Genomic DNA, 14,691 nt, shown 5'->3' with positions numbered 1-14,691 from the left:
GAACCAGCTGTGCAGGTGTTATGGACTGCATGCTTGTGTCCGTTCCCCCCCACCCCTCCGCCCAATTCATACACTGAAATCCTAATTCCAAATGTGACTTGGTACTTTGAGGTATACTTGGAGGCCTTTGGGAGGTAATTAGGTCAGGCAGGTGGCACCCTCATGATGGGGTTAGTGCTATTATATGAAGAGAAAGAGACTAGAACTTGTTCTCTCCATGTGAGGATACAGTAAGAAGGCAGCTGTCTACAAGCCAAGAAACACTCACCAGACACCAGGTATCCTGGACTACCCAGCCTCCAGAACTGTGAGAAATACATAAAATGTGTTTTGTTTAAGCCCCCAGTCTATAGTAATTTGTTATAGCAGCTTGGGCAGACTAAAACAGGTATCTTTTCCCAGTGACTACTACAGCACCTTAATATTCAACAGTCTCCTATCCTGACAGATTAGAAAACAGAAACAGAAGAAACCGATAAGGAATAGAATGGTAGAGGGCCATAAACAGTCACCTCAGAGACTCCCTGCTTTGGAAACCACCTACTCATATAGGAACTGTTGCTAATAGGAATCATTCTAACCAAAAACAGTTATTTACGTAGTACCTCTGCATCAGTACTTGATTCTTTAAGTTAAGGTACAGCTTAGATCCTGGCCCCTCTTAGCAGCAGCATTTAGCTATGTTTTAGGGAATACATACCAGCCATTGTTTGGATGCCATTAAAGAAGTACTTTATTTTTGTGTCATCATGGATTCTACTACCCTTAGTTTAGTAATACAGAAATACCACATGATCTCTATTTAAAAAGTCTTGGATTAAGCTCTGGAGAATTTTCATAGGCAAATTCTTCTGTGTGGGCTGGATCAGTAAATACTCCAATAAAATCTATTTCTAGGAAGAATGGACCATCCACTTTATCAGCCAGGGTGAATCCGATAGAAGAGATCTAAGTTTAAAATAGAGAAATTGATCAAAATCTCATATGCTGATGTTGTTCCTGGAGTTTTAAAACTCCGTACTATCAGCCCTTAGCAAGTATACCATAGTTCTCATGTGCCGTAGCCAATTATAAGAGGAAGTACAGGACTGACTGCTTTTCTTTCCACATTCTACTTCTCTCTTTAAAGTAGTGCCAGTTAAGACTAGTAAGTACAACATGGATGTCTAATGGAGGTTCCTTGAAGCTCTCCTGAACTCTAATACTCTTACTTTAAAGCTAAAATAAAATGTAGGCATGCTGAAAGGAGGACCATACTGAAATTCCTCCAGGATGGGGGTTTGGCTCACAGGATAGCTCTGAGTCAGCATCTGTCTAGGTATAATAGGAGTATACTTAAATAGGAATTTTCATCTTTCATTTGCCAGCCTTCAAAAATGGACTGAACTCATCCTCACAAGAGTTCTGTTTCACTTAAGATAATATAGTTCTGAGTGAAAATACAGGAAAATGTTACCTTGTCAAGCAGAAGCTGGTACTGGGCATCCCGGATTCTTCCTCGATTAGAGAAGAAAAACTTGGAGAAAGGAATCTGAAAGAAGAAACCATTGACTTCAGAGCTGAAATGTAAGCAACGGAGGCATCTGTTTAGAACTGCAATTGTAAAATAATAATGGTTAAAATTGAATTTTAAAATTATCTAATATGTGAAGTTATAACAAGTGGCTAGTCATTTGGATCACAGAAAAAAAAATTTCTTTTCAATGAAATAACCTAAGTACTAGAAGAAAACAGGTGAAAACCTTTCTAAGCCAGGAGTCCCAAAGGAAAAAATGACAGAGAACAACTATAACTTTCTGATGGCAAAAACTAGTATCCTTAACACAAAACTTTTACAAATAACTAAGAAAAAGATTAAACAACCTAGTAGAAAAATGGGGATGGGAGAAATAGGCACATCTGTATACTGCTGGTAGGAGTGCAAATTAGTCCAACTCTTTTAGAGAGCAGCAGCTAGCAATTGTGGTAGGCAGGATTCTAAGATGACCCCCAAGATTTCCACCTAGTGCACACACACCTTCTTCCAGGTATTCAAACACAAATCTCAGTGCTGCTGTGAAGGGACTCTCCCGAAGTCTGGTCCCAAATCAGTTGACCTTAATATAGGGAAGATTATCCTCTGTAGGTCTGACTTAATCACTTGAGCCCATAAAAGTGCCTGGTGAAAGCGGTCAGAAGAATGAGAGGGATTCAAAGGGGGAGGTCAGGGGGATTCTCCACTGCTGGCTTTGAAGATGGAGGGGAGCTAAATGGTAAGGAATGTGGACAGCTTCTAGGACCTGAGAGTGACTCCCAGCTGACAACCAATAAAGAAACCAAGACATCATTACAATCACAGGAACTAAATCTGGCCAATAACCAGAGTGAGCTTGGCAGTGGATTCTTCCCCAGAGCCTCTGAAAAGAAGTACAGCCCAGGTGACACCTTGATTTCAGCCTTAGAAAGCCCTGAGCATTGAACCTGGCCACAGGGTGTCCCAAACTATGACTTACAGAACTGTGAGAAGTTTGTGGTAATTTTTTATGTAACAATAGGAAACTAACACAGCAATATCTAGCAAAATTTGAAATGCCGTAACTTGACCTGCCAGTTTCACTTTTAGGAATTTATATTACAGATAAACTCTGACAAAGACACAAAGATACAGCTTTTTCTAATTAAAAAAAAAAAGGAAAAATAGGGGAACAGTTCAATAAATTATAGTGCAACCATACAACTGAATACTATGCAGCTATTTTTAAAAATGAAGTAGATCTATACATGATGCTGTGGGAAGACCTCCACAATGTATTATTAGTAAAAAAGTAAGAGATAAGCAAAATCTATAGTATAAATATCATTTATGTTATTAAAAACAACTTTTTCTTGGCCACACTGCGTGGCTTGCAGGATGTTAGTTCCCCGACCAGGGACTGAACCTGGGCGCTGGCAGTGAAAGCCCCAAGTCCTAACCACTGGACCACCAGTGAATTTCCCCTAAAAACAAATTTTTTAAATGCCTAAAAAAAACCTAATAAAAAATTTACTATAGCAATTGGGAACAACCCAAGTATCTATCAATAAGGACTAGTTCAATCAACTATGAGATATCCATATAACAGAAAATACCAAACAAAATAACAAAGAATGAAGAATAATTCCATGTAGTGATATGGAAGCTCTCCAGGATCTAAATTTAAAAAATATAAACTGGCACAGAAGATGCATAAAGTATGCTATTTTTTTTGAGTAAAAAGAGGGAGAAAGGGCTTCCCTGATGGCACAGTGGTTAAGAATCTGCCTGCCAATGCAGGGGACACAGGTTCGTGCCCAGGTCCGGGAAGATCCCACATGCCACAGAGCAACCAAGCCCGTGCACCACAACTACTCAGCCCGTGTGCCACACTACTGAGCCCGCGTGCCTAGAGCCCGTGCTCCGCAATGAGAAGCCCACGCACCACAATGAAGAGTAGCCCCCGCTCGCCGCCAAGTAGAGAAAGCCAGTGTGCAGCAACGAAGACCCAACAAAACCAAAAATAAATAAATAAATAAATAAAATTAAAAAAAAAAAAAAGGGGAGAAAATAAGTGTATGTGTATATATACTTGCTTATATCTGCTTAAAAAAACTGTAAATCTATGGAAGAAACTAATAAATGTGGTTACGTATAGAGGGTAGGGGCAAAAAGGGTGGAGAGGGAACTGAGTGGGAGTGAGAATTTTTTGTACATTTTTATATTATTTTGATTTTTGAGCCAAAAAATAAAAATGAGTTAAAAAAATAAAACGTACTGTTCAGATTATCACCAAAAACACTTGCTGACATAAAAACAAACTCAATTCAAAGCTCATTTAATAAAGCACCACTGCACAAGATCATGTTCCTCACACAGCAAATCCAAGTGCAGTCACATCCTCAGTTCACGGGCTCCCTTCATTTCTGTTACACAAACCTGGAAGGGACCCTGCACCCCCAGCCCCCAGCCCAGTCAGTTCCTCATTTTTGCATCCTGGTTGGGCACTTCATCTACCTCATTATTCAAAATATATTTTGGAAATGGAATCAATACTACCTGCTCGCCATTCAAGGAGCATGTGTCACCCACCCCACTGGCCTTTTGTCTTTTTGTCATGTAATTTGCTAAGGCCACTGTCCACACCAAGGGAATTTTTTAGCCTGGAAAAAAAATGAAGCTAAGAAGAAGCATTAAATTGTACAGCTTGCATAAAAAGAAAAGGATAAAAAGTTGTTTTCTCTCTACAAATGACAGAAAACTAGCATGCATAATTTTTCCATCATTTTCCTCTGTTTTCTTTCTATAATCAGTAAATATTTGAGCATCTCACTTCTATTTACTATAGGAGAATTATTCATGAAGACATGGACAGCAATTAATAACATTTAATTTTTAAAAATCTCTTCCCTGGGACTTCCCTGGTGGCGCAGTGGTTAAGAATCTGCCTACCAATGCAGGGGACATGGGTTCGAGCCCTGGTCCAGGAAGATCCCACATGCCACCTAGCAACGAAGCCCATGCGCCACAACTACCACAACTACTGAGCCTGCGCTCTAGAGCCCGCGAGCCACAACTACTGAGGCCCACGTGCCTAGAGCCTGTGCTCTGCAACAAAAGAAGCCACTGCAATGAGAAGCCCGTGCACTGCAACGAAGAGTAGCCCTCGCTTGCCGCAACTAGAGAAAGCCCACGTGCAGCAACGAAGACCCAACACAGTCATAAATAAATAAATAAATTTATTAAAAAGATAAAAATAAAAATCTCTTCCCCAATACTTCCTTTAATAATTTAAAGAGAGACTTCCCTGGTGGCGCAGTGGTTACGGATCCGCCTGCCAATGCAGGGGACGCAGGTTCAATCCTTGGTCCGGGAAGATCCCACATGCCACGGAGCAGTCAAGCCTGTGCACCACAACTACTGAGCCAGCGTGCTAGAGCCCGTGAGCCACAACTACTGAGCCCATGCGCCACAACTACTGAAGCCCCCGTGCCTAGAGCCCACGCTCCACAGCAAGAGAAGCTACCGCAATGAGAAGCCCACGCACTGCAACAAAGAGTAGCCCCCGCTCACCGCAACTAGAGAAAGCCTGCGTGCAGCAACAAAGACCCAACGCAGCCAAAAACTTAAAAAAGTCAATTATGTAAATCTTGCCCTTAGGTCCTCTTCCTTCTTTCCCTTCCCACACTGTCCAAGAGGAATTAATAAGAAAAAAAAACTACAATGTAACCATGATCTCATAAGACCTCATTTTCATAGACAGTAAAGACTTATGCTGTTACCTTGACCTCCTGCCAGTAGGGCCCCCCACGGGTGAACATGAAGTAACTGTACATCTGATCCTTCCTCTGGATTATATCCGTGTCCTCCCTGATATTCACCATCCAAGGGCGACCATCTCCACGGACACGAAGATACAGAGTGTTGAACTGGGACCAATCATAAAACCTCTTCCTCTCAAAAGGGCCCTAAGGTACAGAAAGGAAAGTTAATTTCACCTCATTTTCCACTATTAGCGAAATGTGAGTCATCACCTTCTACAGCATCAAAAGGATCAACAAGCCATTTTTCTGCTTTTTTCTGCTTCCTACCACCGTAAGGAGGCAGATAAATCTGGTGATTCTTATTTTAGTACAAAATACTGACCTAGTTAAATGTTTCTAAGGTAATGTTCAAGACCTGATTGGCCCAGGACAGTGTTTACATGGGGTAGACACTCAATTGTGTCACTGAACGGAAATGAATTACTGTATGTACTTTCTTTCCCAGGGCCTAGGGAGCAATGGCTTCTGACTGGGCCATTTTATGACAACTGCCTTCCCATAAATCAGAAAACTATGAAAGACTTCAAGTTTTAAAACTGGTATTTTTTTGACACCACCTACCATCCATTGAAAATATACATTAATCACTCTACATGCATAATTTAATCCTCACAACAGCCCTATGAGATAGGTACTATCATTGTACTCCATTTTATAGATGAAACTGAGCACTCAACCAGTAAGTGGTAGGTCCAGTACTGTTTAACTCCAAAATCTATGTTCTTAACAGCTACCTAAATTGTCTCTGAAAGTAGAACGTAGTGTTAATTTCCAAAGGTGTTTGTTTATAGCAATCTCAGAGCTAATCGGATTTCAAGAATACCAGTGCTCAGATATGAACTATTACTTACTAGTCATGTAATTTTAGACAAGCTACTAAATCTCCCCAAGCCTGTTTCCTCATCTGTAAAACTGGGATGGTTATACCTTACAGGATTGATGTGGGGAATAAAAGGGATAATGCATATAAAGTAATTAGCACAAGGACTGGCAGGGTACACTTAATAAATGTTATCGACTACTTTCATTATTCCACAGTACATCATAGAATTATTTTCTACTGTGGACTGACCAAATCCATTCTGTGGATTTTCAGGGCCTGAAAAAAAAATCTTGTACGCATAGTTTATTACCTCTGAAAGAACATGTACCTTTCTTTTTCATCATTATCTGGAGAGAGGGAGCCTAATACTATTCCTATCATTTGCCTTTCTCCTTAAAACACCATAACCAAGGGACTTCCCTGGTGGTCCAGTGGCTAAGACTCCGTGCTCCCAGTGCAGGGGGCCCAGGTTCGATCCCTGGTCAGGGAACTAGATCCCACATGCAGCAACTAAGAGTTCATATACTGCAACTAAAGATCTCACATGCCGCAACAAAGATCCCGCTTGCTGCAACTAAGACCTGGCACAGCATGCATGCATGCATGCATGAATGAATAAATAAGTAAATATTAAAAAAAAAAAAAAGGGCACCACAACCAAGCAAACACCCATTGGCTGTGGCCACGGCCGGGCACGGGAGCCTGTCCAGAGCAGCCAGCCGTGAAACAACATCTGATCAGCATTGCAAAAAGCAACAGGCTGGTGGCGAGACAAAGGAGCTGACCTAAGTAGCCTTGGAAAATGGTGGTCTGACTGGAAACCAAAAGGCTAAAGACAAAAGAAACTATACATAAACATTGTACTGTAGTTGGTAAAGTTGTTTCTCACAGGGTTATGGGTTAGAAATTCTGAAACTGCTTTTATTTATTTATTTATTTAATTTCCAGCTGTGTTGGGTCTTCATCGCTGTGCACGGGCTTTCTCTAGTTGCAGCTAGTGGGGGCTACCCTTCGTTGCAGTGCACGGGCTTCTCATTGCGGTGGCTTCTCCTGTTGCGGAGCACAGGCTCTAGGTGTGCGGGCTTCAGTAGTTGTGGCACATGGGCTCAGTAGTTGTGGCTCACGGGCTCTAGAGCGCAGGCTCAGTAGTTGTGGCGCACAAGCTTAGTAGTTGTGGCGCACAGGCTTAGTTGCTCCGCAGCATGTGGGATCTTCCCGAACGAGGGCTCGAACCCGTGTCCCCTGCATTGGCAGGCAGATTCTTAACCGCTGTGCCACCAGGGAAGCCCTGAAACTGCTTTACATGTACTCTTGGGTCGAATTAATAAGTAAATGTACAGTAAATGGTGGGAGACAGGTTTCACACCGTTACAGAAGTTATCAATAAACAAGAGGGAGGAACCTAGAATAAATCATGTGGTACCAGATTAGAGTCAAAGCATCAGTATTAACTCATACTTAGCTTAATATAGATATAGAAATAGTTACAGATGTGTGTTTCCATGAGTTGGTATGCATACATATATTTCCTAGCTGTGTCCACTGAGAGGTCCTAGAAATAGTGTCAATCCAGAAGCAACAAGCATACTCAGCATCCAGATCTTGGTTTCCAACTCCATCTTCCAAAAAAAAAAAGAACCAGGGCTCCTTTGAGAAATGGCTAATTCTAGGGTTGGAAAAGAGGAAATACAAGATGAGCTTACAGCATCTCGTAGTGCCAAAAAGTGCTCAAAAACACAAAAGGATGGGGGCATGTCAAAGGGACACGGCCAACCTGAAAGAGCTCCCAGTGGCCAAAGCTGGAACAATCTGAGCAACAAAATAAATAACATATTATTGGATTATAACCCGAAGTGTGAGTCCATACTAAATGACTGAATAAATAAATAAATGTGGGAGAAGAAACAAATCTTCCTTCCTGAAAAATCCCAAATAACTTATGTAAATACTACCCCTTCCAGGAGCTAGAACTTAATCCCACACCCTACCCCATGCCTTGAATGCAGGGTACACTTAGTGACTTGTTTCCAAAGAACGGAATATGGAGGAAAAAAAAAAAAGTAACTTAACAATGGAGTAATCTGGCAAATACTACCTTGACCAGGTGATCAAGGTTAACACATCAGTGGTAAGTCATGCTACTAGCATGTAACCTAATACAATGAGAAGGGTACTTCAACTCTGTGCTATTCTTCCTAAAAACCCAGAAAACCCAAGTCTAACCAGGAGAAAAAAAAAATCAGAAAATCCCAAATTGAGGATCATTCTGCAAAATACCTGACCAGTATTTCTCAAATCCTCATGAAAAATAAGGAAAGACTAAGTAACAGACTAAGGAGACATGACAACTGGATGTAATGTGATGTATCCTGGCTGGGATACTGAAACAGAAAAAAAGATATTATGGAAAAACTGGTGAAATCCAAATAGAGTCTGGAATTAGTTAACAGTAACGCAGCAATGTTGGTTTCTCAGTTGTGGCAAATGTACCAAGTGATGTAAGATGGTAACAACTGGAGAAGCTGGGTGAGGGACATACAGGAACTCTCATTCCCTTCTCTGCAATTTTTCTGTAATACCAAAAATATTCTAAAATTTAAAAGTTTACTTTAAAAAAAAAAAAATGAAAACCCCGGCTGACCCTACTTCCACTCTAAGGAACCCCTAGCCATTAGAGGGTCTACAGCCTATGTTAGAGGAGATGTAAATCTCCCAAGATCATCATTTAAATATCTAACCTCTCAGGGCTCCTCAAACCTAAGTATGCTCCACTCTGGCACCAAGTGATGCCCAGAAACATGTAGCCTCTCTTCAGGAACCACTTCCCCCTTGTGCTTATGAAACTTTACACATGTGCCCAGTAGTTATTTAACCCCATACACAAGATGAGATGCCAGCTGTTTTCATTTACAGAAACAAAAGTTGTCTGCTATAGTTCATGCTACAATGAAGTTCACCTCAGTTCACTAGAAAACTGCAGCTCCTGGGTCTCACGTACCCTTGGAATCTTGGATATCATTGCACAGTATCCACTTCGGTCACTCTCCCCATCCTGGGGTGCCTCAGAGCTCAGAGTTCCATACAGCAGTGCACTTTGGTTACTCTTGCCCATTTTCAGGAACACTTCACTTCTGCCACCAATCGCCTTATCAGAAGTCACTATCCACTTATCCAAATCTTCTTTACCACGGAACTGCCAGACAACCTTGGCTTGTTCCATCAAGACCTCATGCAGAGGGCGGCCTTCAGGCCCTATCCAATGATTCACAATATCATCCTTCAAACGCCTAAAATGGTCCTTTATTTCTTCTTTAATTGCTTTATCAAAACTAACTTCAGGCTTGTCCTCAGGAGAAGTTATATCCAAAGCAACTTCTCTCTGGTGATGTCCTTCCAAATTCCCTTCAGTCTTCCTCTGAGAAGAGGCTTTGCCAGGAGCAGCCACTGGTTTCTCAAGACTACTGGAACAATAATCTGCAAAGCGAGTACCCAAAAATGGACAAGAGGCAACACTTGGCTTCAGGCATTTTCTGAGAATATAAGTGCCATTCAGCAATTTATGAACCAAAGCCATGATTAAAAGAAAGTCAAAATGTAAATTTTTCCCTGGCCTACCGGGAAAGAAGCCTCAGCAAATAGCCCAATTCCACCTATAATAAAAGAGACAGTGAAGAGTTACCAGTATAGCCAATGAATGTATCATAATTTCAAATTCAACATGGATCATGTACTATGAAATTCATGAACTTATTTTCTAATTCTATGAACATTTACCCAGGGCCTACTATGAGCAGAAGAATATTTACACTGTACATAATACATCCCACTGCCTTGTGAAAAAATGCCAAGATGAACAGAAACACAGGCCCCTTCATGGAGTTAATGATCAACCCCCAAATAATTCAAGTATGTGCTTCTAAAGGTTGTCAATTCTAAAGCAAATTTTTATGCTGGATTTTTAAAGAAACAATTGGTTCCTAAAATAAAATATTCAACTGTCAATAATTCACTCCAGGATCTAGGCTAACCAACATATTAGCACTTCATCTATAAAAAGAAGAGACTACAGTTCGCATTGTATGTGGAGTCAGAAGGCCTGGACTTCACACCTAGAACTGTTTACCCTCAGGTAAAGCAGTTGATCTTTTGAGGCCTCCATTTCCTCGGGGGAATGGATGTGCTAACACCTCCCCTACCTACCTTAAGGGATTCTTCTATAGATCAGATGGAATAATGGCTATAAAAGGGTTATCTGATCCGGTAAGTCTGACAAGATCCTCAAGATTCTTCGTGCCTAAGAAGCTCCTAGTCCAAGGCCCACACTTTGAGTAACAAGGCTTTGACTATCAGCCACTATCTGATCTCCTCAAAGACAGAACCTAAACAACAGTAGCAATAATACCATTACATTTAAATGCCATTCTTAGTATTTTCAAGTCACCCTGACAAATATTATCTCATTTAATCCACATAAGCCTCCTGTAAGACAAGTCAGGTAGTTATCTCCTTTCACAAGGAACTAGACACCAACAGGTGAAGTAACTTGCCTAAGATTACAATGCTAATCAGTATGGAAGCTAGCACTAGAACCCTGGCCTTAAATCCTTCCATTAGTTACTGCTGCCTCTCCGTATGTTAACCATTAGTAATATAACTTCTACAGCTCTACTGAAATAACAACTTTGCTCTTGCAGCAACATTTAATGACTGCTGGCAGGAAGTGCTGCAAGAACCAAGGCTAAATAGTCCCCTCTCCTACTTATTCCAGCAACCACGAAAATGAAATAAAATATGGAATGCTGACTTCTTCATCTTTCTCCTTTGTCTTTCTCTCACCAGAGACCAGAAGAGAGAAAAATCAAAAACAAAAAATCACCCACTAGTCAGAACACAGTACTGAGCGAGAAACTAAATGGAACGCTGAAAACTTAAAAAAAAAAAAAAAAAAAAAAACTTCAAAAATGCCCCAAATCCAACAATTCAGCTCAGTCACCTAAGAGTCTACATCAAAATGGCACCCAGACCACTCTATCTACAACACAGGACTGGTCATCTTTCCAGACTGCCCCTCCTCCCTCACTCCCCACATCAGGTGGCTCAACACCTTCTCTCTCCTAAATCACTGCACTCCAGGCTTGCACCCAGACCTCCACCTTATCCCACCACTCAGCATCTAGAGGGCCTAAAACACAAAACTGATTATTTATCTTCTCTGATTAAAGCTCTTCAGAGGCTCTCATGGTCTTCAGAATAAAACTCGACTTTCTCCACAGGGTCTATAAGACCCCTCCAGATCTGGCCTCTGCTCATCTCTCCAATCTCCCCTCTAATCACACCCTACTCTGCTCTAATCACAGAGAACACCTGTGGTCCAACAAGTGCCACCCAATACCCCCTCTCTGGGCTTCATGCCTTGACAGATTGCTGCTCCTAGGCCAGAAATGCCCTCTACCAATTTCTGCTGGCTGATTTATCCTTTGGGACTCAGCTTAGGCATCCGTTACCTCCTCCAAGAACCCTTAATTACTCAACTCCACTGAGACCTTTTGATGTGTTCTCGCTGCATCCTGGGCTTACAATTTCCCTGCTACAGTATATTGACAGTTCCCTTGTCAGTCTCCCCTGCCAGACTGGAAGTGTCTTGAGGGGAGAGACTATCTTCATAGTGGTACTTCCAGCAACCAGGATGGCGCCAGACATGCAGGAGGCTTCTAATATTTGTTGAACAAATAATATCTCCACATTTCTCCAACACCACCCCCCACTGTCTTGGTTCAGGGTTTTATTGTTTCTTACCAGAACTACTGTAATTCCCCTAACAAAGGGCTTCTCAAATGTTAAAGTGCCTATGAATCATCTGGGAATTTTGTTAAAATGCAGATTCTGATTTAGTAGGTGTAGGATGGGGCCTGAGATTCTTTATGCCTAACGAGCCTCCAGGTGTTGCCCTTGGAGTTGGCGCCGAGAACACCCTTTAGGATTTAGTAAAGTCCTAACTCATCTCTCTGACTCTGATCTCCTCCTCCTCTCCCAATCCAACCTTTGCCTGGCAACAAAGGGGATTTTTCTAAATATGATGGCACTCCTCCTATTCAGCAATTCCCTCCAGAAATTCAAACTCCTAAAATGGTACACAAGGCCCTCCAAAATGTGCCCAACTCCCTGGCCTAACTTCTCCTCACTTCCATGGGCAATAAATACCCTCAGCTCTATTAATTATACTAACTATAATCATGTCTGAACATACACACAAAAAAACATTGCTCAAAACCCACAAAAGTGACCAAACATTCTACTATCCTGGCTAGTATGAGTGACTGCCGTACCCTGATCAGTCATAGCATTAGCCTCACTCTAGATAGATAAGATTCTCTCCTAATTATAGAACTACCTCCACCTCCTCAATACTTTCCCCCAAATCACCTAACCCAAACCTAAGTCCGACAATAAATCCCTTCTAACACCCTCTTACTGAGATGTCCCATGGTTTCCCATGGCATGTGTTCTCACTACAGGAGTAATAAGCCTAACTCGTTCAACTACAAGCATGTTCCTCCTGGTGGCCTCTAATTGGAGGGCACTGACATTTCTCTTCCTCCATATTCTTACGAGAACCTATGCATACATCTCACAGCCCTTACAAACTACTAGAACCTTGCTTTTTTTTCTGTCTACCTAACTAGCCTGACTTTAATCTCGGACTATGGCTTAAACATAACTGATGCACAATGTTTGCTAAAATAAATGAAAACCATGTAAACAGTATGTTTTCACATGGACTAAAAAACAGAAGGGAACCAGGAAAAATAACAACAGTTGATCTCACGTCCTGGAATCATAGGTAACATCTAAATTTCCCTCACTGACTTGTTTAAATGACTTTACCTCTACATATGCAGGAATTTGGAAAATAAATGATAAGCCTATAAAATGGAATTTGTACAATCATAAACACGATTTTCGTTAACACCAGGCTTAGGCTACACTACTGAGTGGCAAATAAGGAGGAATCAAAATGCATATGCACTAACAAGTATAAAAACGTACAGACAAAAAGATTTGGGGGTAAAAAAGAAGAAAAAGGCTTAAAGTCGTGTGTAGGATGATGGGATTATGAGTAATATTATTCACCCTCTTTTCCAACCCCTCAGTAGTGCTATCACTTCTCTAATAATATAACTTTAATTATAAGTGTTTTGTTTCATACTTTTACCAATAAAGTCAAAATCATTAACTGGATGATCCCGGGCGGAAGTTGGTGAGTTTTCAGGGCAACGTAACCCACGCAGCTAAGAGAGAGCAGTATTAGTGAAGATTGTACATCCAGAGCTTACTATGTGCCAGAAACTGTCCTAGGTGTATTTTCGTTAACTCCTCACAACAACCGTGAGAGGTACTATTATTATTCCACTTATTGAGCAAATTAAATTACCCCAGGTCATACAACTAGTAAGTGGCAAAACCAACCCTAGAGCCCCGGTGTTTAGTCGGGGAGCGGTCGGGACCGTGCCACAGCCCCCTCACCCCTCACCTGCTAGGGCCGTGTGGCCCTCACAAGCCGCGGACGCTCCAACTCCCAGCTGGCGTTACCTGACCTTCCCTGCCAGCGCCTCAGAGTGACTTCCGCCCGAGCCCGGCTTTTCCCGACCGAGTTCTCCACTTCTCCTCTGTAGGGCCGTCTGCTTTTCCAGGCCGGCGGGAAACCAGGCCTGATGACACGAGTTCCGGCCGGGTGCAGAGGCCGGGGAAGAGTAATGAGGCTTGCGGACCGCGGCGAACTGAGGTTTTTGGTCAACTAGCTTCCCAAAAGGCTACCCCACCCCTACTCCCCCGATCTTTTCTGCCCTGTGTGAGAAAGTGGGGAGAATTTAGAGAAGCTTTTCGCCTGTCCTTCCTGCATCCCGCCTTCAGGCTGCAAACTCCATCCCGTATCTTTCAAGTAGTACCCAGATACCGCTAACATCCTTCGCCCCCAAGGAGCCAGGGTCCACTCGTGCTCCATCCCCCCATAGCCGCCCAAGAGCTGTACACGGCCTCAGAGGACTGGTTCTGCTGGAATTGCCCCTGCGGAATCTTTGGAGACCCACCACAAACTTGGACAGCAAACCGTCCTACCCTCCCTTCCCCAATCCAGCCCCGTGGGGTCGCCCACTCCGCAGGGTTTCGATTGTATCTTGTGCACACCTCTGTTTGAGCAGTTTCAACATTGTAACTTAATTATTGATTCACTTCTCACTTCCTCCGCCACGCTGTGAGCTTCTTGGGTCCAGAAGGTGCTCTTCTTCCTGTCCCCAGCACCTAGCATAATGCTAGCAGGAATTAAGTGCTCAGCAGGAATTTGAATGAATTGTAACCGCTGGCACTTAACACCGTTCTCCAGGGTTCCAAGACCTCGCCAAATACAATTGCCTTTTCCACGTTTCCTCCATCATCCTTTTCCACACCATCACCTCTTCCTTCTTTAAATTCTGCTTTGACTTCACTAGACTCTACACTTGCCTGGTTCTCCTACCTCCTTGAACCTTTTCTAGCTGCCTGCTTTACTGACTCTT

General features: G+C 42.3%; 1 protein-coding gene across 1 annotated transcript; it reads right to left on the bottom strand.

Moving 5' to 3' along the window:
• Window positions 1–628: 628 nt before the first annotated feature.
• NDUFAF1 (NADH:ubiquinone oxidoreductase complex assembly factor 1) lies at window positions 629–13,791 on the bottom strand. Its single transcript, XM_061182234.1, has 5 exons — window positions 13,671–13,791; window positions 9,138–9,789; window positions 5,275–5,460; window positions 1,457–1,531; window positions 629–948 (listed from the first exon to the last, which is right to left on the bottom strand). Exons 2-5 carry the CDS (start codon window positions 9,711–9,713, stop codon window positions 799–801), a joined length of 987 nt encoding a protein of 328 aa, XP_061038217.1. The 5' UTR covers window positions 9,714–9,789; window positions 13,671–13,791; the 3' UTR covers window positions 629–798.
• Between the last annotated feature and the right edge of the window lie 900 nt (window positions 13,792–14,691).

This window comes from Eubalaena glacialis, chromosome 2 (assembly GCF_028564815.1).
Source record: "Eubalaena glacialis isolate mEubGla1 chromosome 2, mEubGla1.1.hap2.+ XY, whole genome shotgun sequence".
NCBI lineage: Eukaryota > Metazoa > Chordata > Mammalia > Artiodactyla > Balaenidae > Eubalaena > Eubalaena glacialis.
Note: the sequence above shows the minus strand (reverse complement) of the source record. Positions and strands in the feature narration are given on the sequence as shown.

Excerpts from the sequence above, each read along its gene's own strand:
- NDUFAF1 (XM_061182234.1), bottom strand. The coding sequence starts at position 9,713 with ATGGCTTTGGTTCATAAATTGCTGAATGGCACTTATATTCTCAGAAAA. Across the intron at positions 1,532-5,274 it reads CCTACTGGCAGGAGGTCAAG|ATTCCTTTCTCCAAGTTTTT; the intron begins GTAACAGCATAA and ends TTCTTCTTTCAG. Across the intron at positions 949-1,456 it reads ACCAGCTTCTGCTTGACAAG|ATCTCTTCTATCGGATTCAC; the intron begins GTAACATTTTCC and ends TTTTAAACTTAG.